This window comes from Garra rufa, chromosome 14, assembly GCF_049309525.1.
Source record: "Garra rufa chromosome 14, GarRuf1.0, whole genome shotgun sequence".
Taxonomy (NCBI): domain Eukaryota; kingdom Metazoa; phylum Chordata; class Actinopteri; order Cypriniformes; family Cyprinidae; genus Garra; species Garra rufa.
This window is the reverse complement of record NC_133374.1, coordinates 8,127,877-8,152,812: the sequence shown is the minus strand read 5'-3', so window position 1 is coordinate 8,152,812 and position 24,936 is coordinate 8,127,877. Positions and strand designations below refer to the sequence as shown.

General features: G+C 34.6%; 1 protein-coding gene across 2 annotated transcripts in view; it reads left to right on the top strand.

The window, feature by feature from the left end:
- ngef (neuronal guanine nucleotide exchange factor) overlaps nucleotides 1-24,936 on the top strand; it is a 64,704-nt gene that overhangs the window by 26,997 nt on the left and 12,771 nt on the right. For both annotated transcript variants that reach the window (XM_073817695.1, XM_073817694.1), the window contains exons 2-7: nucleotides 11,227-11,326; nucleotides 14,100-14,303; nucleotides 14,892-14,971; nucleotides 18,733-18,959; nucleotides 19,260-19,420; nucleotides 21,444-21,596. In XM_073817695.1, the coding sequence (XP_073673796.1) occupies nucleotides 11,319-11,326; nucleotides 14,100-14,303; nucleotides 14,892-14,971; nucleotides 18,733-18,959; nucleotides 19,260-19,420; nucleotides 21,444-21,596 (833 nt within the window). In that variant the 5' untranslated portion in view covers nucleotides 11,227-11,318. The remainder of the gene's footprint in view (nucleotides 1-11,226; nucleotides 11,327-14,099; nucleotides 14,304-14,891; nucleotides 14,972-18,732; nucleotides 18,960-19,259; nucleotides 19,421-21,443; nucleotides 21,597-24,936) is intronic.

Sequence of the window (24,936 nt, the reverse complement as noted above, 5' to 3'; positions counted from 1 at the left end):
GCAGTCAAAACTCGAGAAACTGGTTTAATTGTTCTCTGTTTGTTTTTAATTGTTCTGAGAATTACATGTGTGTGCTTTTATGAGCACGAGCATCTTTGTGAATGTCGCGTTTATTCGCATTACTGAGACCAAATTGACCATTGTGAAGAATCTGAATGACGAAATGACACAATTTGTTGACTTTAAGCTCTGTGAGGATCAAAGATGACACTGTGATGGTATTCCTGAAAGCATTTGAAAGACCTTCTCTATTATTGTCATGACAGTCCGACTTAAACCCGTAAACAATAAAACTGACATGGCTTTCATCAGCTCACCTCAAAAAGCGTCACAATGAATCTTACTTGATCTCTACTTAGTCATAAGGGTCAGTTTTTCAAAAGTGAGATTTATAAATCATCTGAAAGCCTGAGCTTTCCACTGATGTTTGGTTTTGTTAAGATAGGACAGTATTTAGTCGAGATACAACTAGAATGTGAGGGTGCAAAATAATCGAAATATTGAAAAAATCGCCTTTAAAGTTGTCCAAATGAAGTCCTTAGCAATGCATATTACTAGTTTTTATATATTTAGGGTAGAAAATTTACAAAATATCTTCATGGAACATGATCTTTACCTAATATCCTCATAATTTTTGGCATAAAAGGAAAATTGATCATTTTGACCCATACCATGTATTTTTGGCTATTGCTACAAATATACCCGTGCTACTTAAGACTGGTTTTGTGGTCCGGGGTCACAAATGAGTTTTTGAGCGAAACTAATAGTAATGTTGAACAAGTGTTCAGGATGATGTGTTCGATGAGTCATATTAGTGGCCTATAAAAACATTTATGGTGGCCGCCATATTGAGATCACCTGAGTATTGTTCAATTTATCATGGTAGCCATCTCATTATCAGTCGCTTTTGGTTGCGGAATCAATAATGGATGACTTATATGTACAGTATGAGTATTAGGTATTGCTGTCTTCAAATGGAGACCTTTGCTTTCATGTGATGGTTCCTCCACATCAATAGGTGTCAGTATAAAGTCCAAGAACCCCTTGGTAAAAACTCAATGGTGGTTGCTCTGCTAGCACACAAAACCCTGAAAGTCCACAAATTGGAAGTGACTGATTTCACTTCCTGGGCATTCAGTTTTAAGACTATTTTTGATTAGATGGCAAACAGAGAAAACCACAAGTCTTCTAAATACATGGATGTTTTTGAATGGCTGCATTAGAGGTTTTTCACGACACGTCATCAAACGGCAATATTGGCAGCACTGAATGTAAACAACACCACTGAACCGAACGGAACTCGCATATTTCGCAGATTATTCCTGCTGAAAATAGTCAATTATTGTCATGTTTTGAGCTTTACTAATCAGTCGGACCAGGAAAAACATTTGGAGTACTATAGACTGCCAAAAGGTAAAAGCACATCAAGAAGTCTGTGGAACAAAAGACGTTTGTGGTTGGCCAAACTGAACCAGGATTTCCAGGGCAAGAATCTTGACAACATTCGTGTTTGTTCTTATCATTTCCAGTCAGGTAGGTGAAATATTAGGCTAATATCTTATTTAATACTTCAGTTTGTCAAAATATTATGCCCTTTCCTGCTTACTAAGTCTTTATATGATTTAGCAGCTTCCACACATTTGTTTCCATGGTTTAGACAGCATAAATTAGCAGAACAACGTATTCAGTAGTACATTAAGTTTGCAATCAATGCTGTTGTTTACATCTGAGTATTTCCAAAATGGCTGCACATCTGTGTAACTGACCAAACCATTACATAAGTGCAAACCCTTTATTTTGCTGCTAAAGCTAACCAGCAAAAAACACAGCATGGTATTTTGGTAGTTTGGCCTCCAGTAAACATCCTTGGTGTACAGACCTCCATATACTGGTTTCTTCATCACCCATTAAGACAATAAAACCGACGCTGTGTGAAGCCTTTGGTGTGAGGTAGGCAATTGCTGCATACTTACATAGTGCATATCAGGATCTTTTGCATTTTATGTGACAAGGTTAATGATTGTTTTATGCATAGTGCCTCACCTGTTTTTCCAGAGAAAGCTGTTTTAAGTGGCTGAACAACTGAATTCTGCGTTTGCATATTTGCTTAAATCCACCACTGAGCACACCTACTTTCTTTTGTCAAATCGTTTGATGAAAGATGAAACTTGATTTTTATAAGGCTACTGTATTAAAAGAAAAGATCAGCGCTGAATTCTTTACCATGATGCTATTATTAGCCTAAACTGCTTTTTAGTCAGCTTTTTAACAGGCCCGTTTAAATGGCGGATTTACAATGTGAATTGGTGTTCATTTTGTGTGAATAAAAAAGACAAACTTTAGATTTCTGCTCATATTAAAACACTAAAGATGAAAAGTTTTGAAAGCTTCTCATAATATGGGTCGTTGACGTATAAGACTTTTTAATAGGCCAATTTTAAAATACCAAAAATATGGATATGTTTGACCATTTTCCAAATATTTGGAATGTAGTGTACACATGCCTTTATAAAGAAAAGTAAAAAAAATTACATTTTAGTGTTTTTACACTTAGTTAATAAAACATAGCCTTAAAAAAGTCATCTGGGGCGACCGTAATATATCTCAAAATTCACATTTTTATGTATTATTAAGACTAGTTGAACACATATCAGTAAGTAGATAAACTGATGAAGAAAGACAAACTTTAGTCCCCTTTCATTTTTTGAAAACCATTATTTTACAAGTTTATTCTATAATATCAGAGTCTCCCTCGTAATCCAGTTACAATACTGATTTTTACTTCAAAAGCAAAAAAAAATGAATTTGCATTCATAAAGATGTTACACATTCAGCAATAGCATACCACTGATTAATATTTGAGGCTAAACTGATGGATATTTGGTTATGAATTTAGTGTAATTATTGCCATTTGTTGGTTACCCCACATGACATATGGTCGCCCCAAATGATAAGAAAACCACAGGTATAAAAATTCAGTTAAAATGTACACAAAAGAGTTCAAGACAAAAGAAAATTGATCTCTTTTTATTCAAATAACATTTCAACATTTAAATATAACAAATCAGAAGGACATTAACATTTAAACGGAGCAATTCCAATAGGGTCCTCACACCATCGGTGCTCGGGCCCTAATTAAAGCTGCAAGCAGCGATGACCATCCCGATAGCATCAGGAAAATTGTGCCCAGTTGGCACATGCATTCACAGTAACGCTCTGCCAGTTTGGATTTAAAGTTTACAGAATTGAAAGGGATGCACTTTTTAAAATCAACACACAGACACATACACACAATATATAAAATTTTGCCATCCAGTTTCATTTGTTAACATTAACTATATTAGTTAACATGAACAATAATTAAATAGCATTTATTAATGTAAATTAATATTAAGCTTAAAAAAAGTATTCATATTAAAATGTAAAGTTTGTATTGTTGTCAAAGATTGTCTTGAAATTGTTAATTATAATTTTAAATTCAATAAATAACATTATGAAAATAATTGTCTATCAATGAAGATAAATCGCTCATGCTAAAAAGTTGTATTTTTCTTAATCTTTTGCGATGTGACTGCATAGGACAAGTTCATGGTACAGTTCAGTAAAAAAAAAAAAAAAACAACAACTGCAAAATACAAACAATGAAACAGTTAGTGAACCTTTATATGTTCTCAAATATCAGCCTCTCAAAGGTCAGACATATTTATGTAGATTACACTATATCAATGTGCATTTCTTCCTCAAAGATGGTCTGCAAAACAGCATTATTCACTGGTCTCTCTCCCTCTCCCTTTCACCCCTTCCCCCTGCACTCACTCTTACACTCGACACACATACTTGGAGGCAGGCAGAGTGAGAGCAGATTTCTGATTTCTTTCTTTAATTTTCTTTAATTCATAGAGCCTTGTATACTTATGGGATTAACAGCATTTGCTCAGAATGACTAGTTCTCTGTGTGAAAAAAGTTTTAAAGAGTTTGGATGCTGCACTTTAAAGATATGAAAAAAAATATTACGGTTATCTTTTTTACAATCACTTTAAAAAATCACCACGAAGATATCCAAAATCTGCTCGCAATTTAGCATATTTAGAATCTTCTTTTCATGTTGATAAAGTTTGGTGTGAACAGCATGTTGTTCTTATGAGGAGTATGAATTTGTTAGCCTGATTTTTCCAAAAATCCACATTCAAATCAAAATATCCGGCTTCCTGTTGGTCTTAGCTAATGAGTTTAATTTATAAAAGTTGTCCAGATTGATGAGAACAATTTCGGTGACCAATGTTTAATAGCTCATTGTAGCATACAGTCTAAACTGTTTATTTGATCTACCCTGGTCTCCTACTTTCTGTAGCTCTAGTGACTCTAGCTCACTGCTAAAGCTCTTTTTTCTTTACCTCTCTCTTTTCCTTGCAAGATACTCTGCTCTTGCTGCAGGGTCGGAGTTGACTTTCTGTCTATGACGAGCAGTCTTCTCTTTTCTTGTTAATCGTGCCATCTAGGAAATAGGTAAAATAGGTTAAAACTTGTTTAAAATGACTAATACTGACCTAATAGGATTGTACTACAACAAAAAATAAATGTTTATCCCTATAAAAGGAATGGAAAATGGCTGAATTTAGAAAAAAAGATAAAATATACAAATAATTATGCTTAAACAATTAACTCTATGTATATAATTGATGTATAGAATATGAAAACTACAAATACAGGACATATATCCATCATTTAAAACACTCAGCAGTGGTCGCCCCACATGATACTCGGTCGCCCCATATGATGTTTTCAAGTTCACTCAAGTATAACAGGCTAACAGTTAGCCTCAGAAACCAAACTAGCTTCTTCTAGTGACATGCCACTATCAAATTTATCATCAAAATATAGATTTGTGGGAAAAAACTTATAATTCACAGTTTTGGGGTGGTCGCCCCACATGATGACCAAAAGTGACTACGACATTACAGCAGTTAAAAAAATGCTTTTTCTTACTATATGAGAGAGACTGAGTTACCTTAAAGTTGTTTTCAGGGGGTCTTCACTTGTGTCTGGCTGATGCAATATCCCATCCTTGAGATGTTTTTCAAAATAAAGGTCCCAAAATTGTGGTTTGATGATGGTCGCCCCGGATGATATGGATAGAATCAACATAATTCGGACAACATTCGTTTGTATATCATGATAGAAATATATGTGCAAATGCTTTATAGTTTTGTCAATGGATGTAAAACATGTTTGAAATTATGCCAACTAGGAAAATTTATATATTTAAGTTGATTTAAAGTGTTTTTAAACCAGTTGTCCTAACAAAAGTCAAGGCTGGACGGTCGCCCCATATGATGTTTTGGCACTTCGGATAGCAGAAAAATGATGAAAAACTTAAAAATTTGGAGAAGTTAGAGTGGTTTAGTAGGTGAAGAAGGTATAACAAGTAGATGAGAGATTTTTATGTATTTTTTTGTTTTTTCTGCAAAATAAATTTAACCCGGACAGAAAAAGGGGGCGTCACGTCACTGACTTTCGTTTTTATTGAATCAGATTCAGTAACCGCACTCGTGTTCATTCATTTAAGGATTTGTTAAACGGGAGAGTCTTTTTTAAGGGTGTAAAATTTAGTAGGAGTGCTAGAGACATGTCCCTATCAATATCCAGCAACTACAATATCACAGTCTATCCAATATGCATTTTGAGATGCAGCTCGTCATATTAATGAATAAGAGTGTTTTACTCTAGCAGTAAACACGCAAGATTATACACTCTAAATGCGTCGGAAAATGATTCACTATTTCGAAGCGTTCATATTTTGCAAATCATTAGATTCAGACCGGGACTTGAAATATCGTATCATGAGTCATTTGATTTAGATTGGGACTTCGGTCCGGATTCGTGAATCTTTTGATTCAGATCACAATTTCAGAGCAGGTTCATGAATCATTTCGCAAATTGAACGATTCGCGATTCACAAACCTGCTTCGAAGTCCCGATCTAAATCAAATGATTGATCGGGACTTTGCATGTCGCGAATCATTATTCAGATCGGGACTGTGGAGCGTGGATTGTGAATCATTTGATTTAGATCAGGACTTCGGAGCAGGTTCACGAATCATTTGATTCAGATGGGACTTTGGTGCAGGTTTGTGAACATTTGATTCAGATCGGGACTTCAAAGCGCATATTGCGAATCATTTGATTCAGATTTGGACTTCAGAGCAATAATTTTGATCAAACAATTAAATGTCCATTGTCTACCAATCTATCATTATGGCATATGGCATGAATTGATTTAAATCGAAACTTCAGAAAGAATCTGTAAATCTTTTGATTCAGATCAGAACTTTGGAGCAAGTTTGTAAATTATATTGTAAATTGAATGATTTGCGATTCACAAACCTGCTCTGAAGTCCCAATCTAAACCAAATTATTGATCGGGACTTTGCATTATTTAGATCAGGACTTTTTTTATAGCATGGATCGGAATTATTCGTTTTAGATCGGAACTTCAGACCGGTTTTGTGAATCGTTCGATCCAGATCGGATTTCGGAAATGGTTCGTGAATCTTTTGATTTAGAATGGGCCTTCAAAGCTGGACCATGAATCGTTTGATTTAGATGAGGATATGTGAGTCATTTGATTCAGTTCGGGACTTCAGTGGAGGTTCATGAATCTTTTATTTCAGATCAGAACTTTGGAGCAGGTCTGTGAATCTTTTGATTTATAATAGGACTTCGGATTTAGATCAGAGCAGGTTAATAAATTATTTGATTTAGATTGGGACTTCGGAGCAGGTTTGTGAATCTTTTGATTCAGATCAGAACTTTGGAGTGGGTTCGTGAATCTTTTGATTTAGATTAAGACTTGAGAGCAGGTTCGTAAATTATTTGATTTAGATCGGGACTTCAGAGCAGGTTTGTGAGTCATTTGATTCAGATCAGGACTTTACAGTGTGTATCGCAAATAATTTAATTTAGATTGGAAATTCGGAGAGGATTTGTGAATCTTTTGATTCAGATCGGAACTTCTGAGTGGGTTCATGAATCAATTTGCAAATTGAATTATTCACGAACATGCCAAAGTCCCAAGTTTAAATCAAATTATTAATCGGGACTTTGCATGTGTCATTATTCTGATCAGAACTTCAGAGCGGCAATGTGAATCTTTTGATTTAGATCAGAACTTCAGAGTGCAACTCATGAATCATTTAACTCAGATGGGACTTTGGTGTGGGTCTGCAAATCATTTGATTCAGATCGGGACTTTGGAGCGCATATCATAAATCTTTTAACAATTAAATGTCCGTTGTCTGCCTTTATGTCTCCTCCACCAATGCCAAAATAAAACCTACACTCTTGGTCTTTAGTAAACGATTCATTAAAAGATTCAGCTCATAGGAGTCACTTGTGGTTGTGCCATATGTTTTAGATTCACTAAAAAAAGTTAATAGGAGTTTATACTCAAAAATCCAACTGCATTAACTGCAAGGTATTTATTGATCATTTGACCAATCAATCAGACCAATCAGACCCTTGTTGTTCATTTATGATGAACCAAAATGATCCAGATCATAAGAGTCACTTGTGGTTGCGCAATATGTTTTAGATGTGCTAAAAAGAGCCAATTTATACTTACAAATCGACATTAGTTGTGGGTATGTTTTGATATTTTGCTCATAAATCAGACTGCAATCTTTTTGATGAACCAAAAACAACTGACTCATTAGATTTTCTCCTTGAAATGAACTACTGTTTAGGGTACTGTTCGAAATTTGGGGTTGTGTGCAGCCTGCATTTACGACTCAATAGAAAAACAAGTTTTATTATTATTTTGCGACACCCAGTCATTTTACCACAACACATTCAATGAAGCCTGTAAACTCAGTTAATTATTGTTTATTTTTTATATGATGCTGTAGATTCAGCATTCCACTGAATATTGTGTGTTCATCAAGTTTGAGACACTGCAAGTCTGTATCTTATAGTATAGGCTCTCCTCTCATGCTCTCCTTTCTGGTGGTGTTTAATTTTTGCAGTTGTCTGTGACTGCTGCGTGTGTGTGTGTTTGTGAGTGTATTGTGTGAATATTTGCTGTTCTGGAATTTGTCACATCTTTTTTATTCACTGACTGTTTGGTGTGAATATGAAGAGGCAGAGGGTGTGTGTGAGAATGTGTCTTCGGATGTTAAAGGATTTACTCCACTGCTAATGTTAAAAGTGAATGTGTTTGTTTTGTAATGCCTCATAAGTTAGTGTAAGTGCAATGCAGGCAGTCTGTACGGTAATCCCCCAGGATTACTGTACAAAGTCTATGAGCTATTGTTACCCGTACATACGTGAACCAGGAAACAAGTCTCTCTGGGGGGAAAAAAAGGTTAATAATTAAAAGACCTACATTGTTGTTGTTTATTAATATGGGACATTCACAACAATAAAGTATATAAACAAACATTTACCTGCATTTTTCAACATTTGACCTTTTTGTAGATAAATATAATTTATTTTATTTTATTACAAATAAATGACCCCAAGTGTCCAGTGAATGTTTAGTAAATGTACAGAATGTACAAGATGGTCAAATAAAAGATAGTTTTGAATGTTTAGTAATAACATTATTCCATTGATATAATTTCATAATTTTGAAAACTGGTATTACTCTAAAATGTGGAAAATAGACATAATAAAGACTGACTGGTTGTGTATATTATATAAAATATGATTATGCATTATATAAAAGGCCAGTAATGCATCACATCTGAAGTTATGTAACATACATATTTTTTCAAAACAGTCTAGACTTCTCGGTCTAGCAGTAGCGTGTACTATAGGTAGTCAGTGTACCATATGTTTTGCTGATTTGTTCAAACAATGCAAAGCACACACACATGGTTTGAACTCGGCATGCATCATTACAGGTCTCTCTCAAATTGCAGTGCCTGCTGGGAAAACAACCCCCTTCACTGTTGATTGCTGCTCCAGATCTGGTGACACTATTGGAAACTGGGTTTAAAGCAAATTATTAACCGATGTACAGTGCGACCATAAAATAACTTTAGTGCCACATTGCGGTGTGATAGATTGACCCCGATCTAGTCTGTCCTTGTTTCCTAATCTGTATTTTACGAGTTTTTCTCTGAGCTGACCTCAGTTTGAACTCTCAGCTGTGAGGTTGGTTAGTCAGTCAGGTGTGGTTTTAAACCTCAGATCAAGTGCATATTCTCTCGTAGATGAAATGTAGGAACTGGGATCTGCTGGATGAAGAAGTGGATACGAATGACAAGATACCAATCTGTTGCATATGTGACCGTGGACCACAAAACCAGTCATAAGAGTCATTTTTAAATACAGTAAGCTTACCGTTGATGTCTGGTTTGTTAGGATAGGATAATATTTGACCGACATACAACTATTTGAAAATCTAGAATCTGAGGGTGCCAAAAAAAATCTAAATATTGTGAAAATCACCTTTAAAGTTGTCCAAATTAAGTTCTTAGCAATGCATATTACTAATCAAACTTTTAATTTTAATATATTTATGGTAGGAAATGCGCAAAATATCTTCATGGATCTTGACTTAATATCCTAATGATTTTTGGCATAAAAGAAAATTCAATCATTTTGACACGTATTGTGTATTTTTGGCTATTGCTACAAATATATATATATATATATATATATATATATATATATATATATATACACATATATATATAATTTTTTTTTTTTTTTCAAAAATTGGTTAAAAAATGTTTAATTTAATGATGAAATCAGCAGTAAATGTACATTATATATATGCATATTAACAAAATAAAAGCTGAACTGCAAAAAATGATTTTCTTACTTAGATTTTTTGTCTGGTTTCCATTCAAAATATCTAAAAAATTCTTAAATCAAGAAGGATAAAATTTATTTTCTTGATTTCAGAAAAATTAAGTGCATTTTTGCTTAGAGCAAGAAAGAATATCTGCCAATGGGGTAAACAAAAAAAAATCTTATTTCAAACAGAAAACAAAATTATTTTCCCCATTGACAGATTTTTTTTGCTTGTTTCAAGCAAAAACACAATTAAATTTGACAGTTTTCTATTTTTTAAAACAATAAATAAGTTTTACTTGTCTAGAAAATCCTTTTTTATTTAAGAATTTTTAGATATTTTGGCTGGGAACAAGACAAAAAATCTAAATAAGAAAAGCTTTTTGATTTTCCTTTTCTTTTTTCCTTTTTAATAATTTATTTATTTTGCCATTTTTTCATTGTCTGCCAGACTGAAAGTCTGAATGATGCATTCAGATGCATTTGAGGTTTATTACTTAGTGTCAAAGTTTAGTTGAGGTTTGTAGCATATTATGTTCACATTAATATAAGATGCCAAAATGTATTATAAAGCAGGAGTGGAGTTCAAAGCAGTTAAAGTTTAGCATTCCTAGGTGAGTCTATCGAGTGCTCAGCAGAGTTTTATTGACGCGTGGATCAATATTTATCTAAGGAGTCTGACAAACATGCTGTGCGATCTTCCTGATCACACCTACTGTAGTTAACTCACGATCCAGGCACACAAATAGCACACTAGCCCGCATGTGACCGCGTGCTATTCGTGTAAACCGAGCGGGCAGAAAGCCGCTTGGTCAAGAGAGCAGCTAGGGGAAACAGTGTAAGGAGGTAATGAAGCATTTCGGATGCACACTTTGTTCGTTGGACTTCAGAATTTGCAGAGGAGACAAATTCAGGGGGAAACTGAACAGACTTTCTCGGCAGCCACACACACACAATTACTGAAAGTTCCATTTGAGGCCCCAGTTACACATTCCTGTGCCCACAAAGTTTCAGCCAGCACAGCCAGCATTCACAATGGGCCCTCTGTGTTAATACACGAGTGTGTGTGTTTGATTTGCCGGTGTGTGTTCGTGTGTGAATGTGTGTGGTAACAAGTGAATGACCAGTATGTTGTTTTGCCTGTAATGAAGTCTTTTCTCTGGCAGTCAGATTTGTCATCTCCATAGTTTTTAGCCAAACAATTGGTTTTACTTGTCTCTGATACCATAAAATACTTCTAATGTTGTGTTTTCCTTCATATAAAAACAGTTTTTTAGTCTCTCACTGTGCCCGTCTCTGGGACTGTCATGCAAGATGGATTTAGGTCAATTGAATTTTTACTGTATTCCACTCAAATGCATCCAAACTCAGTGATTTTGTTCATTTCATTTTTCATTAACCAAAGCCACTCCCATTCTTTCCATCAGGCCCCTCCTCCTCTCCTAAACAAACAGTTGACCCCGCCTCCTACAACAGGCTCAGCCCCTCTGCAGCGAATCGACTTCCACCGTCTCCCAGAATGAATCAGTGAGTGCACACAGACTGTCTGTCTGTCTGTCTGTCTGTCTGTCTGTTTGTCTGTCTGTCTGTCTGTCTGTCTGTCTGTCTGTCTGTCTGTCTGTCTGTCTGGGTGTCTGTCTGTCTTTGAATTCTATCATTTTTATCAGAAAATGAAAACAATAAATGCCGTTCTGATGTTCTTTAATGTGAAGTGACGGATTGGTATATCAGTGCCTCGGGCCAAACAGCAGCGCGCATCCCTTCTTATTTACTACTGTTTATAACAAGATATAAACATAAATTAACATATCATGTTTCAAGGTTCAATCAGTGATTCAAATGCAAAAAGACAGCATTAAAACAGCTGTGTAAACAAGCACGTAAACGATGTCACATAGCATTACATTTACCTCATGCAAGTCATTCAGTGTCCAGCTCATTTATTTGCTGGAAAAATGTAATCTATTGTAGAGCATTTCACTACCCTGCTGAAAAAAAAAAACAGCTAAAAAAAGTACTACTGAGGTTTTCTTGCTGGTTTCCGCCAAAATAACTCAACATTCGTAAATGTTAGTACTGTAATTTTTGTAAAGTTAATTGCAAAGTAACACAAAAATCATTACAGCAGCTCTATTAATACATTTATTATAACACTCTCCTTTGCTCAGCAAGGCTGCATTTATTTGTACATTAAAAACACATGATTCAAGAAGGGGTTCTTAAAAATGGACAAAGAATGTTATTTTACTAACTTTAAGTTAAATTGTGCTTTGTTGGCAGGCTATAATGTCTACTAGAATGTTACAAAAGTTCAGTGGTAAATAATTTTTTTTTTAATTGTTGATTTGTAATTATTATTTTTTTAACAATTTTTTTTTTTTTTTTTTTTTTTTTGAAAAGTAAGACAAAACTGTAAAAAGCAAATATTAGCTATTTAATTAATGCAATGGGAAAATGGGGGGAAAAAACACGGTAATCTGCCTTCGGCCCAGTATGTAATTTTGTTTGGCTTCAGCCAAGAATTTTTGGATTTCTTGGCTGAATTCGGTGCATCCATAATAAATTAACACTGAATTTATGGCTAAAGACAGTCACTTGTTCATAGAATGTGTATTTTCTAGGGATGGGCGATATATTTGCGGCCATATCGGTATCGGCCAATAAATGCTATTTTTAGTATTATCGTTATTGGCCCGATAGCAAAATTAGGTCGATATCTTTAAGTCGATAAATTATATATTTCTGCTGGCTGAACCACTTCACATGCTTGCTATTGGCCACTAGGGGTTTAATCGTCGCTTCTTTGACGTCATGCAAAGCAGACGTGTGCATTATAAGAGCTGCTTCTAGAGAGAAGAGAAGATGTCAGCTGTGTGGGAGTTCTCCGTCGTGAAAAAAGAGGACAACAGACGTGCAATCTGCAACAGCTGCAAATGCGAGGTAATGCGAGGAGGCAGTAAAACAATAAACTTCAATACTACTAATCTTATAAGCCATCTGAAGTTTCACCATCCCGACATTTATAAAGATTATCAGAAGAAAGTCACTGCCAAACAAACAGCGTTACCCACTAACTTTACCAATAAGCCAGAACAACTAACACTTGACAATACGAAGAAATTTGACAAGGATAGTGCCAAAGAAAAAGCAATCACACGCAAAGTTATGGAATGATAGCAATTGATGACCAACCTTTCAGCGTTGTTGAGGATTTGGGATTTCGCCGGCTTATCGAATTTATTGAACCGCGCTACTCCCTCCCTTGTTGACGGCACTTCGCTGACGTTTCACTGAAGTGGCAGCTCACATACACATGCTTTTGCACAAAAATGTGATGGATTTAAGTTTCACTACAGACATATGGAGCTCTGAAAAAAATATTTATCGGCCTATATATCGGCCTCCAAATATAAAAGAGTCATTGGTTATCGTTATCGGCCAAAAATTCCATATCGGTGCATCCCTAGTATTTTCTGTAGGGTACGTAGTGCACTATATAGGGGATAGGGAACGATTCAGACAATGTAAATATGATGTCCATTGGGCGAAAAAAAAAAAAACACACTGTCTGCTCCAGTCCAAAAACACGATAACACGGAGCGGTTCATTAAATGACCGTTTGAATTCTCCACAGAATAGTATATTTTATAGCGATATGGCTGAAATTGTGGCTGTCATACAGTGTCAAATCCAGCTTTACCAAGCTCAGCGACTCTGACCTAAGCTGTGAAATAAATGAAACACTATTGGCTATTTAAAAAAAGGGGGTTGGACTGCTTGGTATGTCCCATCCTGTCTTTCAGTTTCAGTTGAAATTACATCAACACATAGAATACTGCTGCATGTTTCAAAACACTTTAATGATTATATTTGAACACCAAACAGAAATGTTCTAATTATATTTAGAAGTAACTGCCTTCTAAGATCTTCTGTATCTATCTTTTTTATCTCCAATAGTGCTGTGCTGCTTGTGTGTGAGTTATAGAGTGGTGTGATTTATGATTCAACTCTGTATTGTATGATTTTCTCAGGATGAGAGATGTTTGTCTGTCTGCGTGTGTGTGGGCGGAAGAGTTTAGACTTGACAACTGGAGGTGTGTGGGTGACTTTGTGTTTGGGCTTGGCTGTGTTTCTGTTTGTGTTCATGTGGTCAGCAACATGCGGGTTCACTTCTGTGCATGTGTGCTTGTAGAGGACACCGTATCTGTGAGTGGGGCATTCGATCTTTCAACAAAGCTTCAAGAATTTCTTCAAAGCTGTCATTATTTAAATATTAACAATATTTATGTATTTCTGTCAGTCCACCTTCTCGCTCTGGAATCTGGTTGCCCAGCAACGGGATTACTGTGCTGGGAGGAGTTCGCTCTCGGTCTCCGTTGGTGACGCCGGGAGATTGGTCGCGTAGACAAGAAATGGAAGAGCTGAGTGAACGGACGACAAGTGCCTGCACGATGCAGGACAATGACATTCACACCACCGCCAACCCGGACAACATCAAACTCCGGTAAGAGAGACAAACAGAGTAAAACTTTAGTTGTACTTTTTTTTTTTTTAAATCTGTTTTTTTAGAGATGAACTTCATAGATGTGTGCATTTATAAACAGTGTTTGTATTTTATGTTCAATTGTAAAAAATATATATATTTTGTACATAAATATATATAGTCTCTCAATTAATATTATCTCATGTAACTGTACAATAATTATGTCATTTAAGTTTGAATATATGCATGCAGTATTTTTTTGCATGTAAATAGCTTATTTCTGCATTGTACGTTAGGTTGTACAGTATGTTCGTTTTTGCCATTTGCATGTGGGCACATGTGCTGGATGACTCAAATACTACTCACACGCCTCTACTGATGGATTTGACTTATTTAGGTCTGTCAGGGTTAAAATGTATTAAAGCTAAATGGAAATTAAAATGTCAGGAAGCAATATTCCTTTCATTTAGAAACAAAAGTAGGACTTAAACAGCTGAGGGGTGTTTTGAGAGCGGGCTGTTCTCATTTTGGTACACACAAATAGCCACACACACACACGTTTCCTCTTATCTGTGCTAGTCATTGATTATTAGGTTTTTTCTCTTTTAGGCTGGTGAGGAATGGTGACAGTCCGAAGAAGATGGCAGTGGAGAATTCCTGCCGCAATCTCAACATTGTGAAGAGTGTTGGTGAGTGAACAAAAACACACATACTGGATGTGCTGTAACAATGCATGCTAATTTATGTGGCTCGAGTTGAACCGTGTAGGCAACTTTATTTGCAGTTGGATTTGCAGCATGGATGTGCTGGATGTGTACGAGACGCGAGTGTGTGTTAGTGTGTGTAGGATGAAGGCAGGTGGAGTGTGTGGGTGATGTCTTTTTAAATATATGCTGGAAAAACAGCAAGAGAGAGTTATCCGCTTTCTTCGCCAACGCAACATCATTTTATATCATCTCGATTTTCCTCATCATCTGTCTGTTTCTCTCTCCTGTATCTGCATCCAAGTCTATCTTTTCTTCACTTATTTGCACTTCCTGTGTTTTCCTCGTCATTCTTTTGTAGTTTCTTCTGTCAACATTTATTTTCATATTTTAGTTTCTCCATTGTATGCTCTTCTCATTTCTTTGCTCATTAGTTTGTTGTTGTTTGATGTCTCGTCTTTTCTTTTTACTTGTACAGTTGAATGTATGGATTTAATTTTAAATTTTTACAAAAAATAAAAAAGGAAGAAGGAAAAAATCAAGAATATATTTTCATAATATGTTAAAATGTATCTATTTTGAATATATTTAGTAATTTCTGTAAGTTTTTAAGTTTATTTGAAATTAATGCATAGCAATGATGTATTTCCAAAATATGTTTTACAAATACATTTTATGTAAATATAATAATAATAATATAACAGCAGTGATTATGTATTTTATACATTTATAAATAAATTATGTAATTTATAAAATGTTGCAAAAAAGCAGAAAAGAAAAATATAACTATTTTGAATATGTTTAATAATTTATGAAAGTTTTATGTTAAAATGTATCTATCTATCTATAGTGATTTATGTATTTTAAATTAATGTATAACAATAATGTATTTCCAAAATATATTTTACAAATACATTTTATGTAATAATAATATTAACAATAATATAATAATAATAACAACAACAGCATAGATTATGTAATTTATTTTAAAATTTTGCACAGAAAAGGAAAGAAAAAATCAAGAATATATATTTATAATATGGGAAAATGTATTTTGAAAATATTAAAAAATGTATGTTTCAAATGTAAAATATTTTTAAAACACATGTTTGTGTATAACTGCCAAAAAATATATCAGGAGAAATCAGGAATATATTTTCATAATATATGTTATAAGTATATTTACTTATTTTCATATTTTTTAAAATGTATGTCCAAAATATATCTTAAAAATACATTGTATGTAAATTTACAAAAAGAAGCCAAAAATATGTCAGGAGAATTCATGAATATATAATAATGATATGTCATGTATATTTGTTTTGAATATATATATATATATATATATATTTATATTTAACAGTAATTTATTTTTAAATGAAATGTATGTACAAAATATTTTTTAAATATATTTTAAGTAATTATACAAAATTTAAAATACAAAAAAAGAAGAAATCAGGAATACATATTCATAATATATGTTAATAATGGAAATTAAGCTATACCCACAGTATAATTTATATCATAATTCTAGCATTATTTAACGTTATTATCTCTTCTCTACTGTACACATCGCATGTGATCTCATTCTCATCTCTGCAAGTCGATCAGTGTCTCATCTCACTCATTATCTCTTTTCATCCAATCTCTTCTCTTCTCTTCTCTTCTCTTCTCTTCTCTTCTCTTCTCTTCTCTTCTCTTCTCTTCTCTTCTCTTCTCTTCTCTTCTCTTCTCACGCTGTGTTATATAAGCGACTGTGCTGAACACCCACCTGAAGGTCTTGTTGAATGTGACTACAGGACATTATGCAACTGCTTTCCTCTGTACAAAGTCACCCTTTTGAGAAGCCGACTCACACATATAAGCAGTATGCGCATGCTTTTATCATGTAGACACCCAGACAGGTAGAGACTAAATGAATGTGAGGTCATTCCTGAGGCATCTCACACAATTCATGTTTTCAGGGCTTGAAGAGCCTGCCGTGAACTCGCACAACTTTGTCAAAGAGTTATGCTCGACTGCTAAAATTAAAAACTCACATGAGATAAACAATCCAGTCATATCCAGAGACTCATGCTGCTACAGTGGGGAAAATAATTATTTGATCCCCTGCTGATTTTGTATGTTTGTCTACTGACAAAGACATGATCAGTCTATAATTTTAATGGTAGGTTTATTTGAACAGTGAGAAACAGAATAACAAAAAAATTTCAAAAAAGTTATAAATTGATTTGCATTTTAATGAGTGAAATAAGTATTTGATCCCCTATCAACCAGCAAGATTTCAGGCTCCCGGGTGTCTTTTATAAAGGTTACAAGCTGAGATTAGATTTATTAGCACTCTCATAAAGGGAAAGCTCCTAATTTCAGCTTGTTACTTGTATAAAAGCAAGCTGTCCACAGAAGCAATCAATCAATCAGATTCCAAAATCTCCACCATGGCCATGACCAAAGAGCTGTCCAAGGATATCAGGGACAAGATTGTAGACCTACACAAGGCTGGAATGGGCTTCAAGACCATCGTCAAACAGCTTGGTGAGAAGGTGACAACAGTTGGTGTGATTATTTGCAAATAGAAGAAGCACAAAATAACTGTCAACCTCCCTTGGTCAGGGGCTCCATGTAAGATTTCATCTCGTGGAGTTTCAATGATCATGAGAACGGTGAGGAATCAGCCCAGAACTACACGGGAGAATCTTGTCAATGATTTCAAGGCAGCTGGGACCATAGTCACCAAGAAAACAATTGGTAACACACTACACCGTGAAGGACTGAAATCCTGCAGCACCCGCAAGGTGCTTAAGAAAGCACATGTACAGGCTCGTCTGAAGTTTGCCAATGAACACCTGATTGATTCAGAGGAGAACTGGGTGAAAGTGTTGTGTTCAGATGAGACCACAAAATCGAGCTCTTTGGCATCAACTCAACTCGCCGTGTTTAGAGAAGGAATGCTGCCTATGACTCCAGGAACACCATCCCCACCATGAAACATGGAGGTGGAAACATTATGCTTTGGGGGTGTTTTTCTGCTAAGGGGACAGGTCAACTGCACCGCATCAAAGGAACAATGGACAGGGCTATGTACCATCAAATCTTGGGTGAGAACCTCCTTCCCTAAGCCAGGGCACTGAAAATGGGTCATGGATGGGTATTCCAGCATGACAAGGACCCAAAACACACACCAAGGCAACAAAGGAGTGGTTTAAGAAGCACATTAAGGTCCTGGAGTGGTCTAGCCAGTCTCCAGACCATAATCCCATAGAAAGTCTGTGGAGGGAGCTGAAGGTTTGAGTTGCCAAACGTCAGCCTCAAAACCTTAATGACTTGGAGAGGATCTGCAAAGAGGAGTGGGACAAAATCCCTCCTGAGATGTGTGCAAACCTGGTGGCCAATTACAAGAAACGTCTGACCTCTGTGATTGCAAAAAAGGGTTTTGCCACCAAGTACTAAGTCATGTTTTGCGGAGGGGTCAAATACTTATTTCACTCATTAAAATGCAATTCATAACTTTTTTTGAAATGCGTTTTTCAGCTTTTTTTGTTATTTTGTTTCTCACTGATCATTACTTTGTCAGAGGGCAAACGTACAAAATCAGCAGGGGATCAAATTATTTTCCTCATTGTATATTGGATGTTTAGAAAAGTGAATGAGAATCATGCATTTACTATAGTGCGCTTTTAACGTCTGTTTGAGAAGTATTGTCTTTCGAATCATCATTCTGTTCTGTAATGTGTGTTTGTGTCCAGATGTTTTGTATCAAGAGTACCGCGACACTTCTAAGCAACAGGAGATCGAACAGCGTCGACAGAGAGATGGGCTTCCGACTACAGAGTCAGGGGTCACGGCTGCGCCTGCATTGCAGCTGCAGTTGAGGAACAGCACGCATTCACTGAGCCTCTGGCAAAACCTGGAGGCTGTGAAGGACAGCGGACTACTGAAGAGACTGGAGCCAAAGGAAATCATACTGCAAGAGGTGAGACACATGCTTTGAATCAACTAGTATATAAAAATGCAACACACACTGCTATTTAAAAGTCTCTAATGCTATCCTAAGCTGCATTTATTTGAATAAAAATACAGTAAAAACACTAATATTGTGAAATATTATTACAATTTAAAACAACTGCTTTCTGTTTGAATATATTTTAAAATGTAATTTATTCCTGTGATGCAAAGCTAATTTTTCAGCATCATCACTCTAGTCTTCAGTGTCATCATTAGAATTTTTTTAGCAGTGCATGCTAATTGAAGGTGTCTCTGTCTTTTTCTGTAGGCCATGTTTGAACTGGTGACCTCTGAGGCATCGTACTACAAAAGCCTGGAGCTGCTAGAGACCCATTTTCTACGAAACTCTCTGCTTGTCAACACCTTGAGTCAGTCTGACATGCACTTCCTGTTCTCCAACATCGAGGACATCATGAAGGCAAGCGAGAGGTGTGTGTTTGTGGAGGAGCCTATGCAGTCAGCCATCAGTTTGTTATGCTTGTGGTTTCACATTGGCAGTCCTGTCCTATATCCTATATAATGTTTCTATTTTCTGAAGGAGGCCAACAGGACAACAGTGTTTTGTGACATTTGCGTAGACCACAGTGGCTTTTTCTCATCATAAACATTTTAGTGTGTGCATTAGCATTATTAGATTCCATAAAGCTAAAGAGATGTATTTTATGTTAAAATATGTGACCCTGGACCACAAAACCAGTCTTAAGTAGCACGGGTATATTTGTAGCAGTAGCCAACAATACATTGTATGGGTCAAAATGATTAGGATATTAAGTAAAGATCATGTTCAATGAAGATATTTTGTAAATTTCGTACCATAAATATATCAAAACTTATTTTTTGATTAGAAATCTGCATTGCTAAGAACTTCTTTTAGACAACGTTAGAAAATTTTCACAATATTTTGACACAATAATGTATAAATCTCAATTTCAAAAAATGTACCCTTATGACTGGTTTTGTGGCCCAGGGTCACATATACAAAAAGCTGTCAAAAATATATGCTAATATATTTTGTAAATATGCTTAAATATTTTTTACTTTATTTTTAAATCAAAGTATAAACATACAAAAAACAGCCCAAGACTTATTCAGTGAAAATGTTTTTAATCTGTTTTGTACATAATTATAAATCAAAATATATGCCTAAAACGTATTTTTAAAATACATTTACGTAAATAAACAAAAGAAAGCTAAAAATGTACTGGGAGAAATCATGAATGAATATTTATAATATGCTAAATATATCTATTTTTTGTAAAACAAATGTTTTGTTTAAAATATTCTTAAAAAATATATTCTATGTGATTATACATACTCAAACCTTTTCCAAAAGAAATCAAATCAGGAATGCACATTAATAATATATGTTAATAATGGGATACCTGTTTATCATTTATCATATACAAAAAAAAACAAACAATAAACAGCCAAAATATATCAGGAGAAATTAGAAAAAAATATATATTCATGATATTTGCTAAAATCTATCTGTTTTTCTAATTGAATTAAATTGTGTCGATTAAAAATACATGTCCAAAACATATTGTAAAAATACATTTTATATAAATATACCCAACATATATATATATATTATATATATATATATATATATATATATATATATATATATATATATATATATATATATATATAAACTTAAAAAATATATCTTTACAAAATATTTAGTAATTTGTATATTTCAAATATATGCATATATATCCAAAATATATAAACATACATTTATAAAACATTCTAAAATTAATCTATTTTGAATGTTATTAATACTAATTATTAACATTTTATAAAAACATATTTGTTTTTTTTTCCCTGTCTAGTCACATTATGTCACCTGCCTTTGCTAATCCAATAAATAGCCTTCTAATTTTTTTATGTAGTTTAAACTTGTTTTGTCTCACGTAACAGTCAGTATTAATAAACTTCACATGATCTTCCTTCAATCATATTTCAAACGTGAAACTTCCTCCTATTCACTCTGATACCCATAATTGCCCACAGGCTAAAATTAAAGTGTTGCTGCGATTTGATTCCAGTCAGTAGCTATATAGCATGCAAATCCACCCACTAATGCGATGATTCATGCGCGTGAGTCAGGAGGAGCTCGGCCCTTCCAAACCTGCTCTTGAACAGTGAAGAACATTGGATTACAAGATTGATTTGAGTTGTTTTCTTACGTAAGATGTGTTTGTTAGTGCACAGCTATGCTAATGAGCTCAAGCTAGTGGCACTAAACAAAATTGGCCTGGTGTTTACTAATTCTAGTGGATTTTCGAAGTTATTGCCCATGCAAGCTTTTCCGCTTGAGTTTGTTTGACGTGCATATATTAAGCTTAAATGCAAATGTAAACAGTACAGTATGTACTTTCCCCATTGCCACTGAAGTATGTCTCGTGTTGTGTATACAAAATGCCATAATATTGTTGACTTTCCTCAGGTTCCTCATGGATCTGGAGCACAGGATTGAAGAATCCATCCTGATCTCAGATGTTTGCGACATTGTTCATAGTCACGCTGTTAACCACTTCCAAGTCTTCATCAGCTACGTCATCAACCAGGCGTACCAGGAGAAGAACTACCGGCGGATACTGTAAGCAAATTTATTACTTGTGCATATGAAAATTGGGAAATATTGAATGCAATTTAGTCATTAGAGGGCAGATATGCCTATATGTGACCCTGGACCACAAAACCAGTCATAAGGGTTTTTACTGAACATTGAATAGTTTGGTTAGTTAGAATAGTACAATATTTGGCTAAGATACAACTATTTGTTTCCTATCTGGAATCTGAGAGTGCACAAAAATCTAAATACTGAGAAAATTGCCTTTAAAGTCGTCCAAATGAAGTTCTTAGCAATGCATATTAATAATCAAAAATTAAGTTTTGATATATTTATGTTAGGAAATGTACAAAATATCATAATGGGACATGATGTTTACTTAATATCCTAATGATTTTTGGCCTAAAAGAAAAATCAATCATTTTGACCCATACAATGTATTGTTGGCTATTGCTACAAATATACCTATGCTGCTTATGACTGGTTTTGTGGTCTAGGGTCACTTATTTGTTGGGTATGAGAAACATTTTTGGTTCTATTCCAAAAATAAAATAAAATCACCATACAGTCACAAAATAAATACTATAAATGCATGTAAATGCAAATACATCAATAGTTAGACAATTTTGAGATTTTAGGGTTGCATTATGTGTCGTCTTCCAGAATAGTGGATCGAAAACATCCAAAATACAGATTTTAAGTCTTTATTTTAATGCACTTTATCTATTTGTGTCTGCAGATTTCAATTACAGTATAGGCTGATTTCTTAAAATGAGTTTTTTTCCATGCACTAAACCAGAAATCTTCACTTTAGTAGCACTTATATAAACCAACACTGCTGTTTTATCCATATTCTGAAGGTTTTTTTACAGAAGGGTTTGTTTGTATATCATTTGTTTAATTTATATAACAGTTTATTCTCAAAAACTTGATAAAAACAATTTTTATAGCTGTTGACAGTATTATATGATTTGTGGAGTGAAAAAAATGAGATATCAACAATACTCTCTGTAAAACCCTTTAATGAAGCAAGACAAAAATTCGTACATTTTCTGCAAATTACTGCATATTTAATTAGAAAATGACATATGTAATGAAAACTTTTTTTATATACCAAATAATTGTCTTAATGTATTGTAATAAGTCAACTGGCGAAAGTATGTTTATATCTACAGTTGAGATCAAAAGTTTACATACACCTTGCAGAATCTGCAAAATGTTAATTATTTTAACAAACTAAGAGGCATCATACAAAATGCATGTTATTTTTTATTTAGTACTGACCTGAATGAGATATTTCACATAAAAGAGAAAATAATAGTTTATTTATAAAAATGACCCCGCTCAAAAGTTTACATATGCTTGATTCTTAATACTGTTTTGTTACCTGAATGATCCACAGCTGTGTTGTTTTAGTGAGTCCTTTGTTTGTCCTGAACAGTTAAACTGCCTGCTGTTCTTCAGAAAAATTCTTCAGGTCCCAAAAATTCTTTGGTTTTTCAGCATTTTTGTGTATTTGAACCCTTTCTAACGACTGTATGATTTTGAGATCCATCTTTTCACACTGAGGACAACTGAGGGACTCATATGCAACTATTACAGAAGGTTCAAACACTCACTGATGCTCCAGAAGGAAACAAAATGCATTAAGAAAATGACTGCACTTCAGAAGCTACAGAAAATACTTAGGTGTTTCCCAGAAAACAACAAATGTTTAAACCTTCTGTAATAGTTGCATATGAGTTGCATATGAAAAGATGGATCTCAAAATCATACAGTCATTTTTGGAAAGGGTTCAAATACACAAAAATGAAAAAAAAAAAAAGAAAAAAAAAAAGATTTTTCTGAAGAACACCAGTTAATCTTTAGTTAAAAAGAGTTGCTCGGTCAACCAGCTTCATCAGAAAAACCATGCTGATCAAACAGCTAAATTTGACTGGAGAACAGCTAAACTAACACGCAGATTAATTCTGATCTGAATTGTTTTCTTAGTGTTTTTGCGTAATAAGCTTTAGAACATAAGAGTATTTCCTTGTTTGTGTCGTAACCGAAACGCGTGACGTTGTACGTGATGATTCTTGTAATTAAAAGTGACACAGTGACTTGACTTGACTGGTGGGTGTGGTTCATACAAGGAACAACAACAGCAATGCATCAATGTGTCGCCTGCAATCTTCCCACGCTTCCTTCTCTTAGTGAAATTCCATGACACTTTACATGAATTAAAGTGATCATGTGACCATTTGCTTGTACCAAACCTGTATTTTCTTTTTCCATGGTGTAAAAGTAGTTCATGCTGCTCATAAATCATCTTCCAAGTCTTCTGAAGTAATGCAGTAGCTTTGTGTGAGTGTTATTGATTGTGGGTGTATAAATGTGGGGTATTTTCAGGACAGGGAGGGACAGTACTGTTCGTTTGTTGTGTAAATCAACTCGTCTGCATGCATGTTCAGCGTCTCCACAGACCAGCTGTCTACCTGGATTCTAGCCTGGGGCTTCAGTCCTCGCTGGCTTCTGATGTGTTATGTAGGTGCTTTCATTTGTGTATTTGTAAAGCTTTTGGGACTTTCTGTGCATCGGCCTGAGAAGATTCAGTGCTTTCCATTTCTGTTAAGATTAGGTTTAATACCACTCCGTGTGTGCATTACGTTTATAACAACAGCTAGGTTGCGCATCTGAAACAATGATGTTTTGTTGTTTTTAAACCACACAGGTTCATAATAATGAACTCATAAAACCTCATAAAACCTCATAAACCACCTTCCTGCTTTGTGACCTAGTTAAGTTCATTTGAAGTAGTTCATTGTGTTCTCCTAGAGGCAATTACTATATACTAATTGTATTTATATTAATATAAAGCAATTAAACCTTGCAGCCTATGCAAAATGAAGAATAAGAAGGAATGTAAATGCTGCTAAACAAACTCTATTTCTCTTGTGCATTTAAAGTGCATTGCTAAACTTCATTCTAAGCCACTTAATTTATAGGCCACCTGCTGGAAAAGAGACTAAACTGCAGATTTTTGTCAAAAATCTGGGTAAAATATTAAGCTGTGTATGTGATATCATACTAAAATGCAAGTCATACTATCTCTGCAGTATATAGCATGCTGTTAACACTATCTAAAGTTTCTGTTTTGCACAGAATGAGAGATTAGAACAGATTAGAAGCACATGCAAAGAATAGTGTATCCCATAATGCAATGTGTGTCTTACTTGGCCTTCCATTCGATGTGCAGTGATGGAATCAGAAGGAAAATCAGTCATAATTTAAAAACATTTTTGCCTTAAGTTTAGACACTTTTATACAAAATGAATTGTTAAAATGCTACATGTCAGCCATTTAAAAAAAAATTACAAGATTAAAG